At 35.5% G+C, this 21495-nt stretch overlaps 1 protein-coding gene and 1 pseudogene across 1 annotated transcript; both read left to right on the top strand.

Annotated features, from left to right (window-relative positions):
• The first annotated feature begins 13250 nt into the window (after positions 1 to 13250).
• LOC132068280 (beta-amylase 1, chloroplastic-like) lies at positions 13251 to 17262 on the top strand (annotated as a pseudogene).
• Positions 17263 to 18993: 1731 nt separating this feature from the next.
• On the top strand, positions 18994 to 21263 carry LOC132066888 (late embryogenesis abundant protein 1-like). Its single transcript, XM_059460082.1, has 3 exons — positions 18994 to 19147; positions 19877 to 20011; positions 20940 to 21263. Exons 1-3 carry the CDS (start codon positions 19100 to 19102, stop codon positions 21021 to 21023), a joined length of 267 nt encoding a protein of 88 aa, XP_059316065.1. The 5' UTR covers positions 18994 to 19099; the 3' UTR covers positions 21024 to 21263.
• Positions 21264 to 21495: the final 232 nt, after the last annotated feature.

Here is a 21495-nt window from a genome sequence, read left to right as displayed (position 1 = left end):
AAAAATCTTATTACAATTAGCAATGGTATTAACTACATATAACTTCATATTGCAAATTCTTTAACTAATTTTTTTAGTACAATTACTCTTTTTCCACTGCCACTGGAACCTATATGATAATTAATTTATATTGTTCCATTTTTCAATAATTTCTTATGATAAAAATAATCTTTAAACACCAATTATCATGTCTTGATACAATTATTGGTTTGTCGCCTTGCTACCTGCAAGATCCATCAATCCATTGCATAGTTCTAGTTTTTAATAATTTTAATATTCTTTTAGAAGCAACAAATATACGTATTTATCGTGTAGTGTGTTCCTTATAAGTTATAAGTAGATGTCGTTGTATCTGTGAGCATCAATAATGTAGTGTTCTCAGTTTGTTTCTTCAATAACTTTTTAATCCTTGTTTCTTGTATTGCATTAGGTAATTTTTAAAAAAGTACCGAAAATTAACCGAGCCGTACCGATACCGAAGAAAAACCGATCTCATTGGGATGGTTTTCAAAAGCTTAATTTTGGTTATATATATAGTAAAGTGACCGAAAAATTGGTATGGTATAAATTTTTTCAAAAAACCGACCGAACCGAACCCTTGACCCCCGTAGTTCTCATCATTAGATTGAATGACAAAAAGTAGTCTAGCCATAAAGTTTCCTCTCTTACTTTTGCCACGTTCTATCAATCTTTGCTTATGTTTTGCGGCCTCAACGAGATTCACATGAGAACGCTAACTTCGGTAGGTGTTCCATCAAAAAAGAGACGTGCCTCAAAAAGATTGTTCACTAAATTGCGGCCAATTACATAATCAGTGTCAACTATGTGTTCCTCGCCCATTGAACGGCAAGGAAAAAGAAAAAATTTACAACTATAAATCATCACTGCCTTATGTAAATCAAATGAGGAATATGAAATGGCTCAACAAACTCTCAATCACAACCTCCAACTGGCTAACATATAATTTTCCAATCCTTGATGTTTGTCCTGATCAATTCTAGGTATACCGCAGATAGAATGTTTGGGAAGAGGATCTCTATCTTATCAAACGTTGCCGTGAAAAGTTTATGATGGTGATTGTAATTCCTCCCTACAACCACAAGTCCAGAAGCTGTCTGATACATCGGGTTTGACTTTGCACCATGATGAAGTGTCTCATGAAGCGGAGACGATATTGGAATTCTACGACGCCAATTTATTGTAAAATGAGATTCGATAATTTTATCAAGGACTCCAGCAATAAAGTTATTACACTTTAATATCATATAAATCTGAATGATGAAATCTCCCTTTCAACTGGGAGCTCCGGTATATAGGTCCATCATACAGCCACTTGGCATACTCCTTGCAAGGAAACAATTAGAAATGGGTAACACGAAACACATAAAATGTCAACTATAGGAACAAAGGACAGATGGATAAGGAAAGAAAGCCAAGTCATCCGAAAAATGAAAAAACAACTACGCCTCAATCCCAAACAAGTTGGGGTTGGATACATGAATCCTCACTGACCATTTATGTGAAAACGTTGTTTTTATTGAAAAGGAAATGAAAGGGCTTTAAGTTATCGGAAAGAAAAGAGAGTATTTATACAGTGCAAAAAGCATTTCTTAAACAGACTTATTTGCTCGCCACCGCACCACCCGGCCAATTCAATAGCAACCGAAGATAGTCATTTATCTCGAAAGATGGATTCGGTACACCTATCTTGGGTTCAACAATTAAGTGTCTCAATTTCAAGAAATCTTGTCTCAAAGTTATATGAGTACCTACAAGTTTTAATAGAAAAATTGGAAAATGTTATTAATAGTATACGATAGGAATTACTTTTCGTTTTATAATGTGGGCCAAAGGAGGGAAAATACTTACTTCTCACGTGAAAGTCATTCAAGTTAGCCAACTTTACAATTTCTTTTTCATCATATGATAGTCCTCTTAAGAATCCCATTCGATGTCCAGCGTGGAGACCAAAGGCTATCTGCCTAAAAAGTTCAAAAATAAAATATTGTTAAGATTTATATAATTATTAAAGAAAAAAATGATATTACTTATTGGAACTTTGTTCTAAATGTATCAGAGAATCCGATATATTTGCCGTCTAGATTCTTCCAGCGATCGCCTTCATATTTTGTAGAACTTCGACCGATTCGATCAACAAACAACAAGCCATTGTTCTCATTAGGGTGTCAAAGGTTTTTTAAAAACCGATTGAACCAACCGAACCGAACCAATTTTTAGGTTATTTTTAATAAAATCCGTTTGTGTTTGTGTTTGTGTTTTCCGGCTTCAACAAGATTTGCATGAGAACGCTAACTTCGGTAGGTGTTCCATCAAGAGACGTGCCTCAAAAAGATTATTCACTAAATTGCGGCCAATTACATAATGAGTGTCAACTATGTGTTCCTCGCCCATTGAACGGCAAGAAAAAAGAAATTTTTTATAACTATAATCATCACTGCCTTATGTAAATCAAATGAGGAATATGAAATGACTCAACAAACTCTCAATCACAACCTCGAACTGGCTAACATATTGGTACTAAGCCTCCAAAGTTGTCCTAATGAGTACATCTTAACCTGTTAATTCTAAGTGACTTAATCTTTGTATATAACTATGTGAATTTGTAAAGTATAATTATGCTAGTAACAATTTAAGGTTGTAACATTGGGATTAGAGTATCTAATTTGGCGATGATATGCCTCTGAGGATTAGTTTAGGCCTTCAATAATCACTCAGGATTCACATTAGGTTTAACTAGTTGGCTGCCCCTTGATCTTTCATAGCTGATTTAGCTTGGTTAACAGTGATTAATTCTTGAAGACATAGAGTCTGAATGTATTAATTCAACTTAATGACCGATAAGTTATAATCCTTAAATGTAAGTAAGTCACTTAGGATTAATAGGTTAAGGTGTACTCTTTTGGACTTAGTTTCACTTTGGAGGCTTAGTACCAATATGTTAGCCAGTTTGAGGTTGTGATTGAGAGTTTGTTGAGCCATTTCATTTTCCTCATTTGATTTACATAAGGCAGTGATGATTTATAGTTATAAGATTTTTCGTTTTTCTTGTCGTTCAATGGGCGAGGAACACATAGTTGACACTCACTATGTAATTGGCCGCAATGTAGTGAACAATATTTTTGAGGCACATCTCTTTTTTGATGAAACACCTACTGAAGTTAGCGTTCTCATGTATGCGAATCTTGTTGAGACCGAAAAACACAAGCAAAGATTGATAGAATGTGGCAAAAGTAAGAGAGGAAACTTTGTGGCTAGACCACTTTTTGTCATTCAATCTAATGACGAGAACAATGACTTGCTGTTTGTTGATCGAATCCGTCGAGATTCTACAAAATTTGAAGGCGATCGCTGGAAGAATCTAGACGACAGATATATCGGATTCTCCGATACATTTTGAACAAAGTTCGAGTAAGTAATATTATTTTTTTCTGTAATAATTATCTAAATCTTAATAGTATTTTATTTTTGAACTTTTTAGGCGGATAGCCTTTAATCTCCACACTGGACATCAAATAAGGTTCTGAAGAGAAGGACTATTTTATGATGAAAACGGAAATGTAAAGTAGGCTAACTTGAATGACTTTGACATGAGAAGTAAGTATTTGCTCTCCTTAGGCCTACATTATAAAACAGAAAAGTAATTTCAATCGTATACTATTAATAACATTTTTCCAATTTTTCTATTAAAACTTATAGGTATTCATATAACTTTGAGACAAGATTTCTTAATAATATTAGTTGACATGGAATGTTAATCAATTAATGATGCTACGATTTTGTAAATATTTCTTAAATATTGCACAATTGTGTTTTTTGCTGCAGTTCGGATGAGTGCAACGACAGTCAAGGTCGCACTTCCCTGACATAGTTTTTTATTCTTGGATTTCTTTTTCTTTGCAACCGCAGGCCCCATAACCAGAGGAACATGTAGTGATATTTCAATAATTTTTGCCACTTGACAATTGAGATTAGGTGTCATAATGGGAGAAGAGAATTCAACTTTATAATGAAGTAAAAAGTTGGCAAACCCTAATATAATCAAGCTAATCAAGCATGGCCTCCATGGCCGTTGGTCGATCCTCTATGGCAGTCACAAAGAAGATCTTTCAACTATACAGAAAGAGGGAGTAATAATCAATGACAACAAAGTGCAATATGCTAGTTTATTAAAGTCTACTGTTCTAAACAATGATGTACAACAACCACAATTAACCGTTCAACCGACAGAAAGTGTGACGAGCATCTCAATGCTTAATGGAATCCCATATGTCAAATGGACGGAGAATGAAGTGACTCGGATGGATTTAATTCAAAATCTTCGAGTATGCCGTAGTTGGGAAATTCTCCTATGGTTGGCCGATATTGATCAACTTCGCAAGATTATTCCACACAATGTGGAGTAAAAGGTGAATGTAGAGTTGGCTTTTCGGGAATGTATATGTCCTCATCGGAGTTAAGTTTATATGCGAGACTTTCTTGACATCTAAGCCGAGTCTACTATATCGGTGATAGAGATGGATATTCCTATCGTATGAGACCACTCATATATGACTCCAAATTCAAAGTTGATGAGGAAACTTCAAAAAGCAATGGCTTGGATCTCATTTCCAAACCTTTTACCTACATACTTTTGTGAAGGAATCCTTATTCACTCTTGCATCTATGAATTGGGTAAACCAATTCATTTGGATGCGGTAACTATTAATAAAACTAGACCTACCGTGCTAGGGTTAAAGTTTTTGTGGATTTATTAGCGCACCTACCCACTACAATCGGGATGGACATAGAAAATGAATCAACGGGAGTAACAAGGATCGTAGATGTGAAAATCCACTATGAACATCTCCACTAAATACGTAGGGAATGCAAATTGCAGGGTCATAATAAGTACGAATGTGGAATCCTTAACCACGAACTTGCAAACCAAAGAGAGGAATCTCTAAAAGAAGCGAGAAAAGCAACAATGCGGTTCATACACGAAACGAGTTATGAAGGAAAGTGAAAGGCCATGATGGAACTACTGCGATTGCAACAACAACATAAAAATGCAGAGAAGGAAACCAATAAGGAAGAAATGGAACAAGGGAAACCAAACCAAAGTGATAAAGAAGAGTTTAAAAACAGAAGGCAAAGGGGATATCACAATTCAGCGAGGATGCTTTCTAGTGGGCGAATGATAGGCAATCCTAGTCAGTGGAATCCTATTAAGGATAATAGGGGGAACATCTGTACTGATAAGGTTGATGTTATACCAAAAAGGGTGGTTGAGAATGATAAATCTCTACCAATTAACAATAAATTTACAGCTTTATCGCAGATCCCGATCCAATATGGGTAACGTAACAGACAAGCAACTTGCTATAGTGGCATATGATGATACAAATGAAAGGGCTAACGTGGAGGATCAAGTAGAAAACAGTGGCAGTTTTTCACAACATTTAGCTGATAAGCCCTTACAACAAAAGGTGAGTGAGCAAACAAAAGAGATTGCAGCAACACAAAGCAGTAGCACATTGCCTAGCAAGGGTGAGAATGTCAAAGAACAAGCTAGCAAGGAGGGAGTTGCTTCTTTTGGTAGTAATCAGGAGAAAATTTTAGATTTTGTGCAGACTAGAAAAGAGCAGCAGACCTCTAGTTCCAAACAATGGGTTGAAAATAATTTTGGAAAGGTACTTACACAAGAGGGGCAAGATGAATTTGGCAGCGTGGCAAACCAGTCCATGGAGTCAAATCATAAAGAATTGGAGATGGCTGATAAGACTACAACAATGGATGAAGAAGGCAGTCAACAGGAGTTGGGAAGCAAGTTTCAGGAAGTTTCTTCTTGTGCTTCTTTCACTAAATCTTTTAGGGTGAGAGAAGACAATGAGAAGTACGATAGAGGAGCAGATACTACTGAAATTTGCATAACAGAAAAGAAACCACCGATGAAACTCGAAGTGATTAGCAATAGTCCCGCACAAAGAGCGGGCGCACCCCACCGATGCATCCGAACCGGCTTGATATGCATACAAAATCCACAAACAATAATAACAAACCATCGAAAAACATCAAGTTAGTAGAAATACTCCAAAAATCTTGAAACTGAAGCAATGCAACACAATATGGTGATAGACTTGAATGAAACAGTAGTGAAGTCTTTTTACAATTCAACTGGAGAGAATGAGAAAGCTAATAATCACTAGGGACATGCAGATTCTGAGGATAGCAACCAGCTGAGTGATGGTATTGAGATGACAAATCAACTGGCTGCAATAGTTCAAGAAAAAGCGATTAGTAAGTCACCAAAGAAGTGCCACATCCTAATGCAGTATTACAAGATATTGTTGCTCACAAAGTAACAGTAACTGAAATATTGAAGGCTACAGAGGAGTTGCAACAGTTGGAGGAGGACAAAGAAAATGAAGATAGGGCTAATAATATTCATAAGATAGCTAGAGAGGCAAGAATTTCTCCAAAAGCTCTAGCTAAGAGTGGAAAAAAGAATAAGAATCAGGATGTCATTCAAGCCAAGGGACTTCAACAAGGAGGACTGCTTCAACAAAGGGTAAATGATGATTAAGGCACTTATATGGAACATTAGGTCTGTTAATACTCAAGGCCTTTCGTAGACCGATAAATTTACAAAGACAAGACAAGTTTGACATAATAGCACTCATGGAGCCATTTCGTAATTGCAGGCACTTAATGAAATATAAGAGAAGACTTGGGATGGAGACGCCATTTAGCCAATAGAAATGGAAAGATTTGGGTATTTCTTGATGATGCAATACGGTGTGATATCAATATGGATACTTTGATCGCCAGGTAACTTTAAAGGTGCATCATCAAGAACTAGATACGAAATCATTACTACTTTTGTGTATGCCAAATGTGATGAGGAAGAAAGACAAGTACTATGGGACAATATGTATCAAATAGCTAGTTCACTCAATAATCCTTGGTTAGTTGGGGGTGATTTTAATGTCATATTGTCGAAGAGGAAAAATTGGGTGGATTACTGTTACTCGAATGAATGTGAAGATTTTGCTTTTTGTGTTAATTTTTGTGAGTTGTTTGATATAGGTTACAACGAAAGTCCATACACTTGGTGGAATGGGAGGGCAGCAGAGCACTATATTTTAAAAGATTGGATAGAATTTTGGTCAATACTACTTTCTAAGAATTATTTCAACAGATAGAGGTTGAACATCTTACAAGAACAGTAGGTCTGATCATGCCTCTCTTGATGGTATGTGGGGAAGAAATCATCAACTTTGTGAAACCATTTAGATTCTTGAATTTTTGGACTCAACATGAGTCATTTAAAGAGGTGGTGAGGTTGAACTGTGCGACGAGTTTGTAGCAACTCCATATTTGGCTTTCAAACGTAAAGCGAAGAATCTCAAGAAGGCATTATCAGCATGGAGCAGGGATACTTATGGGGATATTTTTAAACAAGTCCTAATCGGGGAAGAAGTGGTGAGGGTGAAAGAACAATTGTTTGAAGAAGATCCAAGTATAATCAATAGGATTGTTCTTCAAAAAGCTCAAGCTGAGAATTGAAGAAATATTTGAGCATTGAAGAACAATATTGGAGACAAAAAGCAAGGCTTTACTTGGTACACTGAAGGGACGAAATACTTCTTTTTCATAATCATGTCAATGGAAAGAGGAAAAAATTACGGTTAAAGAGAATACAGATGACAGCAATGGAGTATGGTTAGAGTCTAAGGAGCACATATCGAGGAAGTCAATTTCTACAAAAATCAGTTTACTCAAGAGGGTGATAATTTGGGTTTTGATCTCCTCAATCATATACCCACCATGGTAAATCATGAGAAAAATGTGTCTTTATGTTCCTACCCGTACAAAGAAGAGGTAAAGAGGCGAGTTTTTTTGCATTGGGTGGAGAAAGTGCTAGTGGTCCGGATGGTTTTCGAGTAGCTTTTATCAACAATCTTCGGGAGATAGTTGGTAATGATGTACATGCTATTGTACTATCTTTCTTTGATGGGGCTGTGCTTCCTAAATCAATCACACATACCAATCTTGTGTTAATTCCTACGAGACAACCGATACGGACCTTTTTCGACTTGAGGCCTATCACGGCGTCCAACTTCATTAATAAGGTGATTTCAAGAGTCATTCATGATAGAATGGAAAGCATCATTCCAACTCGATCTCATCTAATCGATCTGGTTTTGTTAAAGGTAGAAGTATATTTGAAAACATTCTCCTCACTCAAGAGATTGTCTCGGATATCGTATTAAGGAAACCAGCCAATGTGGTGATTAAACTAGATATGGCCAAGGCTTATGACGGAAGTATCTTGGAAATATCTAATGCATGTGCTAAGAAAGATGGGATTTGCAGAACACTTCATTAATCCGATAAGGGGTTGATTGCTAATAACCGGTATTCATTTTATTAAACGGGCAACCTACTGTGTTTTTTTTCAATCTTCAAGAGGGTGAAAGCAAGGAGACCCATTATCACGACCTTATTCCTATTATGTTGAAGTACTTTCAAGGGCTTTGAAATATTTATTTAATGATAGTAGATTTATTGGATATGGAATGCCAAAATGGTCTTATCCTATGAATCATCTTGCTTATCTTGATGACACTATTATTTTTACCTCACGATACACATTCGTTGAGGTACATCATGCAAATCTTAAGGAAGTATGAACAGGTTTCTGGGCAACTATTAATAATGATAAAAATTCTTTTTATATGTTCTCAAAGGTGGGCACGAGTTAGTGCGGAGGGTAGGGGAGATTCTTGGTTTTTCTAAAGGACAATTTCCTTTCATATACTTGGGGTGCCCTATTTTTCATGATAGAAAGAAGAAGGTCTATTACTCAGATCTCATCAAGAAGGTGAAAGGAAGATTGCATTCATGGAAAGGGAAGCTTTTATCTTTTGGAGGAAAGGCTGTCTTAATCGTAAGTGTGCTTCAAAGCATGCCAATCCATCTTCATCGGTCTTGGCACCACCTAAATGTGTGATTAATGAACTCCATAAAATTTTTGCAAAATTCTTCTGGAGTAATAAGGAAGAAGGGAGAAGTAAACATTGGATGGCTTGGATTGATTTGTGTTTGCCAACTAGGGAAGGGGGTTAGGGTTTCAAATCACTTTTTGATGTTTCTAATGCTTTTTTTGCTAAATTGTGGTGGAGATTCAGAACTTCTTCAACTCTGTGGGCAAACTATATGTGGAATAAGTATTGCAAAAAAAATTATTCCAACTCTGGTACAATGGAAAGGAGGTACTGAAGTTTGGAAGAAGATGTTGGAGGCACGGGATGCAATTGAGCATGAAATTTGGTGGGAAATCAAAGGGGGAACTTCAAATGTGGTATGAGAATTGGACAAAATTGGGAGCTTTACACTATGTGGTTCCCCGATTATCAATTAATGAAGAGTTGGTAGATGTATCGACTTAATTGAAGGGGGGGGGCATGGAAAGATCGATTATTGCACCAATCTTTTCGAGCGAGATATTGCAGAACACATTAAGTCGAGATATATATAGACCGGCTACAAGCAAAATCGGGATAGACCATGGTGGATGCTCACAAGTGGGTAGGTTTACGGTTAATAGTGCTTGGAATATTGTGAGACACGAGAGATCATGAGAATTCGATTTTAAACGAGTTATGGATAAAAGGAGTACCTTTTAAGATTTCTTTTGCTATGGAGAGTATGGAAGGGTAGAATTCCCTACCGATGATGTCCTAATGAAGATGAAGATTCCAATAGCTTCAAAATGTTACTTTGCTTTCTATTCCTCAACAGGAAACTATCCAACACCTATTCTTAACTGGACAGTTTGCTATTGATGTTTGGGTGTGTTTAAGAATCTTTGTTGGAATTCATATAAATTTAACACAGATGAAACAGTAATCGGGACTTGGTGGAAGATAGAATGTGCGGGGAAGTTTAAGCCTATCCTCCAGTTTGCATCCGGCCAATGATTATATGTCAATTGTGGAAAAGAAGAAACACTATAAAGCATGGAGGAAATGTAAGTTTTAGAAGGGTAATACATGAGGTTAATTATAACCTATATTACTTAACAAAGGTGAGATATCCATGGCTTAAAAATGTACCATTTCTATGGAACGATCTGATTGATTTGCTAGAAGGGTATAAACCAATACTTGTCAGCAAGATTGTGTATTGGAATCTTCCTTATGATGGATGGTATAAGTGCAATTCCGATGGGGCTTTAAGAGGCAATCCTGGACCTAGTTCATATGGGTTTTGTGTAAGATATTGTCATGGAGATCCGATGTATGCTGAGTTTAAGGAGCGGGAATCAATACTAACATGGTAGCAAGAGAGGCAAGGGCTTTAAAGAAAGGGTTAATGTCTTGTTTTGAAAATGATCTTCAACCCCTTATCATGGAGACACTTATTAATAATGAAGAATGTAGTTGAGGGGACATGGGAATGTCCATGGAGTATTGTTGCAGAGGTACATCAAGGTTTAACTCTTTTGTTGACTTACCTAGTGCAGGGAGGAGGATTATTAATATGGACAAGCAGCAAATTCCCAACATCAGAATCAGAAATGCAAAGAATATATCAGGCATGGATATATTTACTTAACTCTACAACCCAATTATTAACAAGGTTTTAATGGTGGTATTAGCTGCGGGGCTCGATCCATTGAAATCATGTCGATAAAAGGGAAATAAGGGGTAAGTATTATCATCTTCGATGATGTATTCACCAAGCAAATAATATTTCACAGGTATATCACCTTCACAGTGTTCTACCAACATAATTGGTAGAATATTCATAGGTCATTAATAACTTTTTAACTCTTCAACTCAATTATTAGCAAATATTCTAATGGTGGTATTAGTCCTTTGGGCTCATTCCTTAGAATTTTGTCAATAAACGAGAAGAAAAGATAGAAGTAAGTTTCAAGCAATATCAAAAGCCCAAAAATCCGATGATATTTCTTCATGGAGAGTGTTCTATAATGGGCTTTAGATTGACAAGTACGTTTGATTCAAATAACTTAAGTCACAACCAGTCCAAATTGAGGTGCAATAAAGTGGTTTCCCGATTTATCACTTCAACATCAAGCTCAGATTACGGAAATAAGGTTGTTTAGCAAAAGACTTACCTGAAAGCAACAGATCTGGATCTTCTGAGTTTTACTCCTTGGACATGTATACATTGCACTGGTGAGAGATTAGGTGCGATAAGAAGTGTAGACAGATCGGATCTCCAGCTCTCTTACTGAGGAGGAGTCTCGGTGGCCGTCGCCGTAGTTACAGCTTAATTTCCTAATTGAGGGTAGGTTGAATTTTGTCGGGAATGGTCTGGTTTGGGGTTGTTCCTTTTTGTTTATGCTTTTTGCTTTTGCGGACCATTATGGTCCTTTATTTTCTTGTTTATTCTGTACTACTATTAATAAAATATCCTCCACTAAGGTTTACTTAGTGGTTTCCAAAAAAAAAAAAAGATTAGGTGTCATAAATATAGGATAGGTGGCACTTTCTTTATCTTTTAGAAGACAAGTCTTGTAGAGGTATATTTCTTTAGCCTATAAATAGGCTCTCATTAGCTCCAGCAAACATACACAAAAAAGGAATCCTCTTCCTCCTTCCTTATTAATCTTGTAAAGATATATTTCTTTAGCCTATAGATAGGCTCTCATTAGCTCCAGCAAACACACACGAAAAGGAATCATCCTCCTTCTTCCTTACTAATATCACACGTCCTCTTCCTCTTTATTTTAATAATTCCCCATAAAATAAATTAGTTGCTCTTTCTTTTATTTCCCTAGTATAATTTGATGGTATAATTGAATTTTGCTGATTCCTGTATCCTCTAATTAATATTATAAAAGGGCTTTTTTAATCCTGGGAAAACATTTCACATTGTTGAAATAGTTTCTTAGGATAGTGCTTAGCACGACCCAAGTCATATTTACTAAATATATTATCGTGGTAATATTTATTTTACTAGTGCTGTTATTTTACTAAATAAATAGTACTTATTATTATCTTTGGTTTTGCTAAGTAAATAATATTAATTATTATTGTACTGGTTTTATTTTGTGGTTTTCCCAACAATCTAAGAAACTATGGCAAATAATATTACTCGTGAAATTATTGATAATACAGATGTTAGTATTGTTCTGGCTGCTCCTGTTCCCGTCATCTTGCCAGATGTTCATGGTGTTGTAGATGCATTAATATGTTCACAATTTAGCCAAATGATGATGCCAAAATTCAGGTATGTAAATAGACATGGTTACAAGCCCAAAGCCAATAATAAAACCTTCATGAAAAATACACCTCAATGCAAGTGAATATTTGCGAGAAATGACAATCCCGTTAAGCCAAAAATAAATTTGGCTGAAGCGGATGAAATAATTATTGCGGTCATTTCAGAAATTAATATTGAGGTCAATGTGAGAGGGTGATAGACTCCGGTGCTACTAGGCACATTTACGTAAATAAAAATAATTTTGTGTCATACACCCAAGTTGAGAAAGGAGAAGAAATTGTTTATCTTGGTGACTCAAGGACAACTCAAGTTCTTGGAGAGGAAAAGTTCTTCTCAAACTCACATCTGGTAAAACTCTAGCATTGAGTGATGTGTTGCATGTTCCTACTATCCGAATTAATTTGATTTCTGTGGGATTATTAGGAAAAGTCGGGATGAAGGTATCTTTTGGAGAAAATGAGGCTGTGTTGTCCAAAAAAAAATATTTTGGTGGGCAAAGGATCTTGTAACCATGGTCTGTTTGTGCTTAATGTTTCTAATGATATATGTGAAAATGTATTTACTTTTGCTTATATGGTTGAGTCTATTTCTTTGTTGCCTGCTAGACTAGGACATGTTAATATAACATATATAAAGAAAATGCAGTCATTGGATTTTATATCTGGCTTAGACTCAAATAATTTTGACAAGTGTGAAATATGTGCTGAAGCTAAAATTACTAAAAAGTCTTGTTTTTCAGTAAATAGAGAAACTGAATTATTATCTTTGATTCACACTGATTTAGGTGATTTAAAGCAGACTATGACTAGAGGTGGTAAAAGATATTATGTGACTTTCATTGATGATTTTTCTAGATATGCTTTTAATGCGTTTATTTCTTATAAAATGGAATTTGAAAATCAACTTACTAGAAAAATCAAGAAAATTAGATCTGATAGAGGTGGAGAATATATGTCCTTAAATGCTTTTTGTGAAAAGGAAGGTATTATTCTCTCTGTGACTAAAGATATCACATGAGCTTGCTTGATAGAGAAACTTCTTCCAGCCATTAGATCGAAATGGCCAGCTTCAATGTCAAGTGCTCCTATTTTTATCCAACAAGATAATGCAAGACCACATATTGGTGTTAATGATTTGGAATTTGTAAGCCGCTCAACAAGGTGGATTTGACATTAAGCTATGCTTTCAACCCCCTAATAGTCTTGATCTAAATGTGTTGGACCTTGGATTTTTCAGAGCAATCCAATCTCTTCAGTGTCAAAGGGCACCTTCAAGTGTTGATGAATTAGTGGAGGCTGTTGAAAGATCTTTCGATGAAATGAAAGCGGAACGACTCAACCATGTATTTCTAACTTTACAGTCTTGTATGAATGAGGTGATGAAAGATAAGGGTGGCAAGTGTGGAAGGAAGTGGAGCAGAGGTGGAATCTATTACTTTAGGACTCTTGAGTTCGTGATGATGCCGTTGGACAGTCTGAAAATGGACAACACGGTGAATCGTAAGGAGGAGATGAAGGCGAGTTTACAGGCATTGAAGAGTGCTGGAGTGGAAGGGATAATGATGGACGTATGGTGGGGATGTTGAGAGAGATGCGCCGGGAGAGTACAATTGGGGTGGTTATGTGGAGCTACTGGAAATGGCAAAAAAGATAGGGCTTAAAGTTCAGGCTGTGATGTCCTTTCATCAGTGTGGCAGAAACGTTGGTGACTCTTGCATGTGAGTACATAATTATTGCTTCATGTTCAAATCATCGAGCATTAGTTAGTTTGACCTCGTACTCAAAATCAGGCCAAACAAGTTGAAACAGAGGTACTAATTTCGAGTTGCTAAATTTCTTTAGTGATCTGTAGAAGTTATCGTATTTTGAAGCTGATTTCAACTTGTATTGCTTCACTAGGATTCAAGCTGGAGTTAGTTAAAGAAGCTAATTTACTTTTTGTTTTCTTTTGAGTGAAACTGTTACTAAAACATTTAATAACGTAGTATAATTTAAAATATATTCCTATTCTTTCGTAAGTAGGAGTATTTTTTGATAGCTGATTCATAGGATGTGAGGAAGGGAAATAGGGGAAGACCAGCAAAAAGCTGCATAATCATACAATTCAAGCTTAAACATGTCAATCTTGTCCTTAACATAACTGGAAACATGTGAAATATTATTCTTGTGTTTAATAAACATTAGAGGAAACATGTCAAATAGTTATGTTTCATTCATATGTCTATTTTGCTTTAGAATTACCCGAGTGTTACCATATGTTACAAGGATGCAATTAGCAATTTGTTTTTATCTTTGTTTCATAAAGATCTGTGCTTTTTATTTTTATTTTTATTTTATATTTTTTGAAGAATCTGAACAAAACATTTCTGATTATCATATATCAAGCAGGCTGAATTAGGTTAATGTGGTCTCTTGGAAAACATGGAAACATCAAAAGTCATGATAGTTTGGTTGTCAACTATCATGTATAGGAATATTGAATAGGGAGGAAGTTTTTGAGCTGGAAGAGGATGTGGATCAGTGAGTTGATGACTCCAAATCTTAGTTGTTCTTTGAAACTGCTACTCCAAACTGCTTACTGTAATCCCATCTTGTCAACGGTATGCACATATAAAAAGCTCATCTAAACATATGGACCAACAAAGAGCTCACGGTTACACTGTGAATTTGTCAATTATCTTCTCAAGTCCTGTGACTGGGAGGACTTGAAAAATACTATCTCTACTTATTTAGTAATCGCCTATGTTTGTTTCTTGTCACCTTAGTAGTTAGAGTAACTTTCATATTTTAGGATCCCACTTCCAAGTTGGGTCGTTGAAGAGATTAACAAGGATCCTGACCTTGCGTATACGGATCCATAGGGAAGGAGGAATTCAGAATATATCTGGCTTGGTTGCGATACTCATCCTGTCCTCAAAGGAAGGACCCCTGCTCAATGTTACTCCGACTTCATGAGAGCATTTAGAGATAGATTTGAGAATCTGCTAGGGGCCACTATTGTGGCCGGTAAGTTTAGACATGCTCTAACCTTTAACTATGCTGGATTACTGACCAAAGATTGGAAGCTTAAACTTTTCTCTGACGGTTTTATTAATCTAGGAAATTCAAGTTGGCATGGGTCCAGCTGGAGAGCTATGTTATCCATCCTACCCTGAACAAAATGGAATATGGAAATTTCCTGGTATTGGAGCTTTTCAGTGTTACGACAACGTTATGAATCGACTTCTTTAGTTTTGCTTTGCTCTATATTCTTTGTGCAAATATTTTGAATGCTTTAGCTTATCTCGGATGAGTTGTTTTAACAAGTCATATGTTTTGCAATACATGCTCAGCAGCTTAAAGGCTGCAACACAAGAATTTGGCAAATCTGAGTGGGGCCATACTGGTCCGACAGATGCAGGCGAATATAACAACTGGCCCGAAGGTACAAGCTTTTTCAGGAAAGAAGGTGGTGGTTGGGATTGTCAATATGGTGAGTTCTTCCTCACATGGTATTCTCAAATGCTTTTGGACCATGGTGAGAGAATATTGCAATCTGCCAAAGCCTTATTCGAGAACAAGGGTGTCAAAATATCAGTTAAGATTGCAGGCATACTGGTAAAGTTGTTGCCATGTGAATGGGGTCATGGGTTCGAGCCGTGGAAACAGTCTCTTGCAGAAATGCAAGGTAAGGCTGCGTACAATAGACCCTTGTGGTCCGGTCTTTCCCCGGACCCCGCGCATAGCGGGAGCTTAGTGCACCGGGCTGCCCCTTTATTGCAGGCATACATTGGCACTATGGAACACGGTCCCATGCCCCTGAACTCACAGCAGGGTACTACAACACCCATTTCCGAGATGGTTACATTCCGATCGCTCAGATGCTAGCCCGACACGGTGCTATTTTAAACTTCACTTGTATTGAGATGCGAGACCATGAGCAGCTACAGGATGCACAATGTGCACCTGAGAAGTTGGTTGGGCAAGTAGCATTAGCCACTCGGGAAGCTCAAGTTCCACTAGCTGGCGAGAATGCTTTGCCCCGATACGATGAATGTGCACATGAGCAGATCCTCCAAGCATCTTCATTGAATATTGACAGTGATTCAGACGATAAACAAATGTGTGCTTTTACTTATCTGAGGATGAATCCAGACCTTTTCTATCTAGATAACTGGAGACGGTTTATCGCATTTGTGAAGAAAATGAATAAAGGGAAAGATGTGGTCCGGTGTTCGGAACAAGTGGAGCGGGAAGCCGAGCATTTTGTACATATTACTGATCCTCTAGTGCAAGAAGTTGTCGTTGCCCTTATGCACTGAGCATCTCAGCTACATACTTCTACTATGCCATTCTTATTTCTACAATGCCGTTCTCACTAGCAGTCGATTTCTTAGATGGTCACTCAAATAATAGTTATCATCTCAAAAAGTCACTTTCTATATTGAAGGAAATTGGAATCAAGTAGAAAGGTGACTTTCTGAGATAATAACTATTAGTTGAGTGACTATACGACAAATCAACCGTTCTTACTGGGTTCTACTCAACTTTGTTCTGCCATTTATGTATGAAATGTTTTATAGTGTAATCTGGGAAGATTGGGGGATATCATAATACATAAACAGACCCTTAAACTTGGTCTCAGCTGGCAAGTATGCCCTCCAACTTTGGGTGTGCACAAGTAGGCACCTCAACTTGTCTAAAGTTGAACATGTGAACACAAATGCTGACGTGACACATAAATTTTGGAGGGCCACGTCAGTTCCACGTCATATTTGTGTTTACCTGTTCAACTTTATACAAGTTGAAGTGCCTACTTGTGCACATCCAAAGTTGGAGGGCATACTTGTCCTTGAGGCCAAGTTTAAGGGCCTGTTTATGTATTCTGCCTCATATTTTTGATGATATCCTAAACCTGGAGATTGAAATGTCCTGTCCTAAAGTCTAGGTTCCTGAATAATATAGTATGTACTCTCCTTTATCTCTTTATCAAAATCAAAGCAGAATCAATCTTCACAGAAATGCAAACTTCTCTTGAATATGCTTCATCTTTTCCATCAACTGTCCGTTTACTCGATTCGTCTAAATTTCCCTTAATTTAACTGTTTCTTGGCGCTTTTTTAGCCTTTGTTTGACGGGGATATACGTTCTAAATACTAATAGAATAAAGATTTTTACACTATTTTAACCTGTGATACATAGTAACTTACTAAATTTACTAGGTCACCACTTATCAGAAGCGTATCTAGCACTCTAGGTAGGGTTTTAAACGCGGAGCATAATTTTGTGTAAAGAATTACTTCTATGAACCTATAATTTTAAATACTAAGAATCTTAAGACTGATCCGATAGAGTTTAAATTATATTGACTCTTGTATAATTATACTACTACCAACTGATAGGATCCAATGCTAGTGGAAAGTTCTCTAGGTTATGCCAAAACTGTCCTCGTTCACATGGTATGCTTTTTATCTCCAGAAAGATACTATTGACTTTGCTCTTAAAAAATAATTGAAAAACGTTACTGGGAGGGTGTGTAATTTTATGAAATCCCAAAAACATTGTACAATATGTGCATTTTCGAGATTTCTCTTCCTCAGGGATCTTTGGTCGGCAAATAAATTTTTCAGCCAGCCACGCTATTGGACATATTGTGTCGAAGGTTCATGCACCAAATTTCATATCAATATTTTAATCAGTGATACCTCCATTTTTGCTCCCGATGTCCCAAAATACTTGTCATGTTTTATTTTAGGCATAATAAATAAACAAACTCTCAAATTTGGCCTCCGCTGACAAGTATGCCCCCAATTTTGAGTGTTGACAAGTATGCACCTCAACTTTTATAAAGTTGAACACGTAAACACAAATGCTGACGTGACACTGATATGACACATAAAATTTGGAGGTGCCTACTTATGCACAAAATTTGAGGACATACTTGCCGGTTGAGGCCAAAATTTAAAGCCTATTTATGTATTATGCCTTTTTTTCTATGAGAGTCAAAGTATATGAATTTTGATGTAAATACAGGTCTGATGCTTTGGTTAGAAATTAGGGAAGAGAAACACGGTAAAGGGAAATGAAATGAAATGAAAATAACATATGGAAAGTTAGGAATAAAGCAAAGAATGAGAAATAATGAGAATTTATTATAAGGTTACAAAATTGAGCAATAAATATAAATATGTTGATGGAAAATAGCAAATTCAGTGATACCACAATGGCATGTTTGCTAATATATCCTTTACCTAAATCTAATAGTATGTATGTTGCTAGTTGTTGAAGTATTATAAATTACAGTACTCCTTCCGTTTCTAAATAAATGGTACTTTAGATTTTTCATTTTGTTTCAAAATAAGTGGTGTTTTAGAATTTCAAGAATAAATTGATCTTATTCTTCCAAAATTACTCTTATTTACACAATCAAGAATTATTAAGTAGCTTTTCTTTTTCTAACCATTGATTACGGGTAAGTTAATAAACACAATCCTAATTTTCTAAGAGTGAATAATTTCTTAAGGGTGTATCTAAACTAAAAATACCACTTACTATGATACGGAGGGAGTATTAAATAGTAACAGAAATCAAATACAAAAACAGAAATATGATAATTTATCAAAGACATTAGAAAAAAATTGCATGGATGAACATGTTGTGTGGAAGAACAAACAAATATATCCATACGAAGGAGGGTCAAAAGCAGCAACACATGCATTATCAATCAACTATTAACTATAACCTCTCTATTTATTGATCCCCTAACTCATACAAGTTTTCATAATATTAGATACCAAGTTAAAAAAAGAACAATTTTTCTAAATTACCATATATATACTTTCCTAAAAGATCTATAAATTAAGATGGCAAGTGCTCAATACAATGCTGGTGAATCCCATGGCCAAGCTCAGGTAGAAAAAAGTGTACTCTCTTCCTTTGTTTTTCTTTTATAATGGAGAAATCATTCAGGATCAGTGGCGCACGGTTCGAAATCGACAGATAATAGACCAGTCATTTGACCTTTCTCCACTTGAATACCAAGCTTTTGTTTATAACAAAAGTTTTAACCCCTAATGTACGTCTAATCGAGAGCACACTTTTACTACTAGATCAAAATCTTGGGGGCAATTCTTTCTTTGTATACTCTGTATTCAAGATACTAACAATTAGTAATTGTTGATACTCATTCAACTTTTATACGAAATATTATAATTTAATTAAAATTAGCATCGTTAAAAAATTTGTCACAAGATCTCTATTTCCGTCACAATTTTGTTAACGGATTCTTATGTCCTTCATAAACTTGATATTTTTTCAAAAAGAAAAAATTATCTAGTGAAAATATTACTATAATGGACGAATATGCATGTCACAAATTTGAGACAAAATTGTAATGGACCCTCATTTTCGTTTGATAGAATTGTGACAAATTGTCATTTTCATCACAAAATTGTAGCTAAATTGTGATAGATGATCATGTCCGTCACAAAATACGTTCTCATTGATGAATTCCGTTATACAATTATCACAAGTTAATCAGAACTTATGACAAATTTGTCCATCATAAATGTTCTATCACAAATTTGTATTTTTCTTGTAGTAATTTTTTTTTTTTTTTTTAACAATCTATTTAAAAATAGGCCAACACTGAGCAGTGGGTAGATTCTGCTAAAGGTATAGCAAATTCTGCTGTTGACAAGGCTGAAAATGCTACCCAAAGAGCAAGTGAGTCAGCTGAACAAAACAAAGACCAAAATGCTGGATTCCTTCAGCAGGTAATCTATTATTATCTCTAGCAAAAAAATAAAAAAAAAATCTATTATTATGAACTCTTTTTATTTATATATTCAATTATTTGCTTATTTTAAAAGAGTTACTTTTATAGACGTTGATAGTGTAAAACAATTACACAATCAGATCAGCTAAATATAATTGCAAAAACTGGCGTTTTGGTATCACCGGAAATAGGAAAAAGAAATTTCGAGGAATCCGAAAAAAATGGATCTATGTCCAACGGGTTACATCTAATTAGAAAAGGGTTTTTTGGTTTAGTTCGAATTGTCGTCAAATATGAAATAACGGATGGTATAAATTTAGCAACTCTTTTCAGACCGGAACTATTACAGGAAAGGAATTATGCGCAACTTCGAATTATCAATTATATCCTTCATGGAAATGACAACCTGATCCGAAAAATTTCTGACACAAGTATTCACATAGTTTGGACTTGCTTAGTATTGGACTAGAACCAAGACAAAAAAAAAAAAAAATTCTTCGTTTACAAAAGTTACTTGAAAAAAATTAAAGCATGTTGATTGTAGAAATTCTTTATATTGTCAAGTGCATATAAATTAATAATTTTTACACCAACAGATCACCTAAAATATAATTATAAATTAACCATCCAAAAATGCGATTAGCTGGTAACATATAAAATAAGGCAGGTTACCTGTGTCCATAAGGCACAATTTTGTCAAGTTAAAGTATCTATTTGATCACTAGAAAAGTTAAAGTGTCTAGCTTACAAACAATGTCAAGTTTAAGGGGCTATCTATGTATTTAGCCTGTAAAATAATACACTGATGTCCTAAAAAAATTATATTATCAACGTATATAAGTTAAATTATTTTTTAAATATTTGGTTTTCATAATATGTTTCCCATTATTTTATTTATTTACGCATATAATTTTTTCTTGAGTCAGAAAGGAGAGCAAATGATGCACATGGCTCAGGGTGCAATTGATGGTGTGAAGAACACTCTTGGAATGGGATCAGAAAAGAAGTAAACCAAGAGGAATTAAACATAAGTTTTAATTTCCTTCTCATTTACAGATTCATATTTTTTAAAAGTTTCCTGTGCCTATATATTGGGTACAAGTGATAATAATAAATTAATAATAGTAGCTTGATTTAGTTTCTTGTTTTAAGATCTCTCACAAACAGCATTTTGGCTATATATGATGCTTAGGGAGATGTAATTTTATATTGTATGTAATAAAGATGCTATAAGAAGGTTTTTTTGGTTTGTTAAATTCAATTTTTTTTCTCTCTTGTTCATTACTGATTACACTAACATTCGGGAACTTATTTATAAAATGTTTTTCAACATTTAACACAATATTTTTATTTTTATTTTGTTTTCACCCGGTGTCTGTTATCATTAGAGTTCAATTATATCCGAATTCGCTGCATCACATTCTTTCGTGGTATTTGACACAGTGTATTTGGATTTAAAATAGAGGTGTTCAGGAAATGAAG

The sequence above is a fragment of the Lycium ferocissimum genome, chromosome 8 (assembly GCF_029784015.1).
Source record: "Lycium ferocissimum isolate CSIRO_LF1 chromosome 8, AGI_CSIRO_Lferr_CH_V1, whole genome shotgun sequence".
NCBI classification, from domain to species: Eukaryota; Viridiplantae; Streptophyta; class Magnoliopsida; order Solanales; family Solanaceae; genus Lycium; species Lycium ferocissimum.
This window is presented reverse-complemented; position numbering and strand designations above follow the sequence as displayed.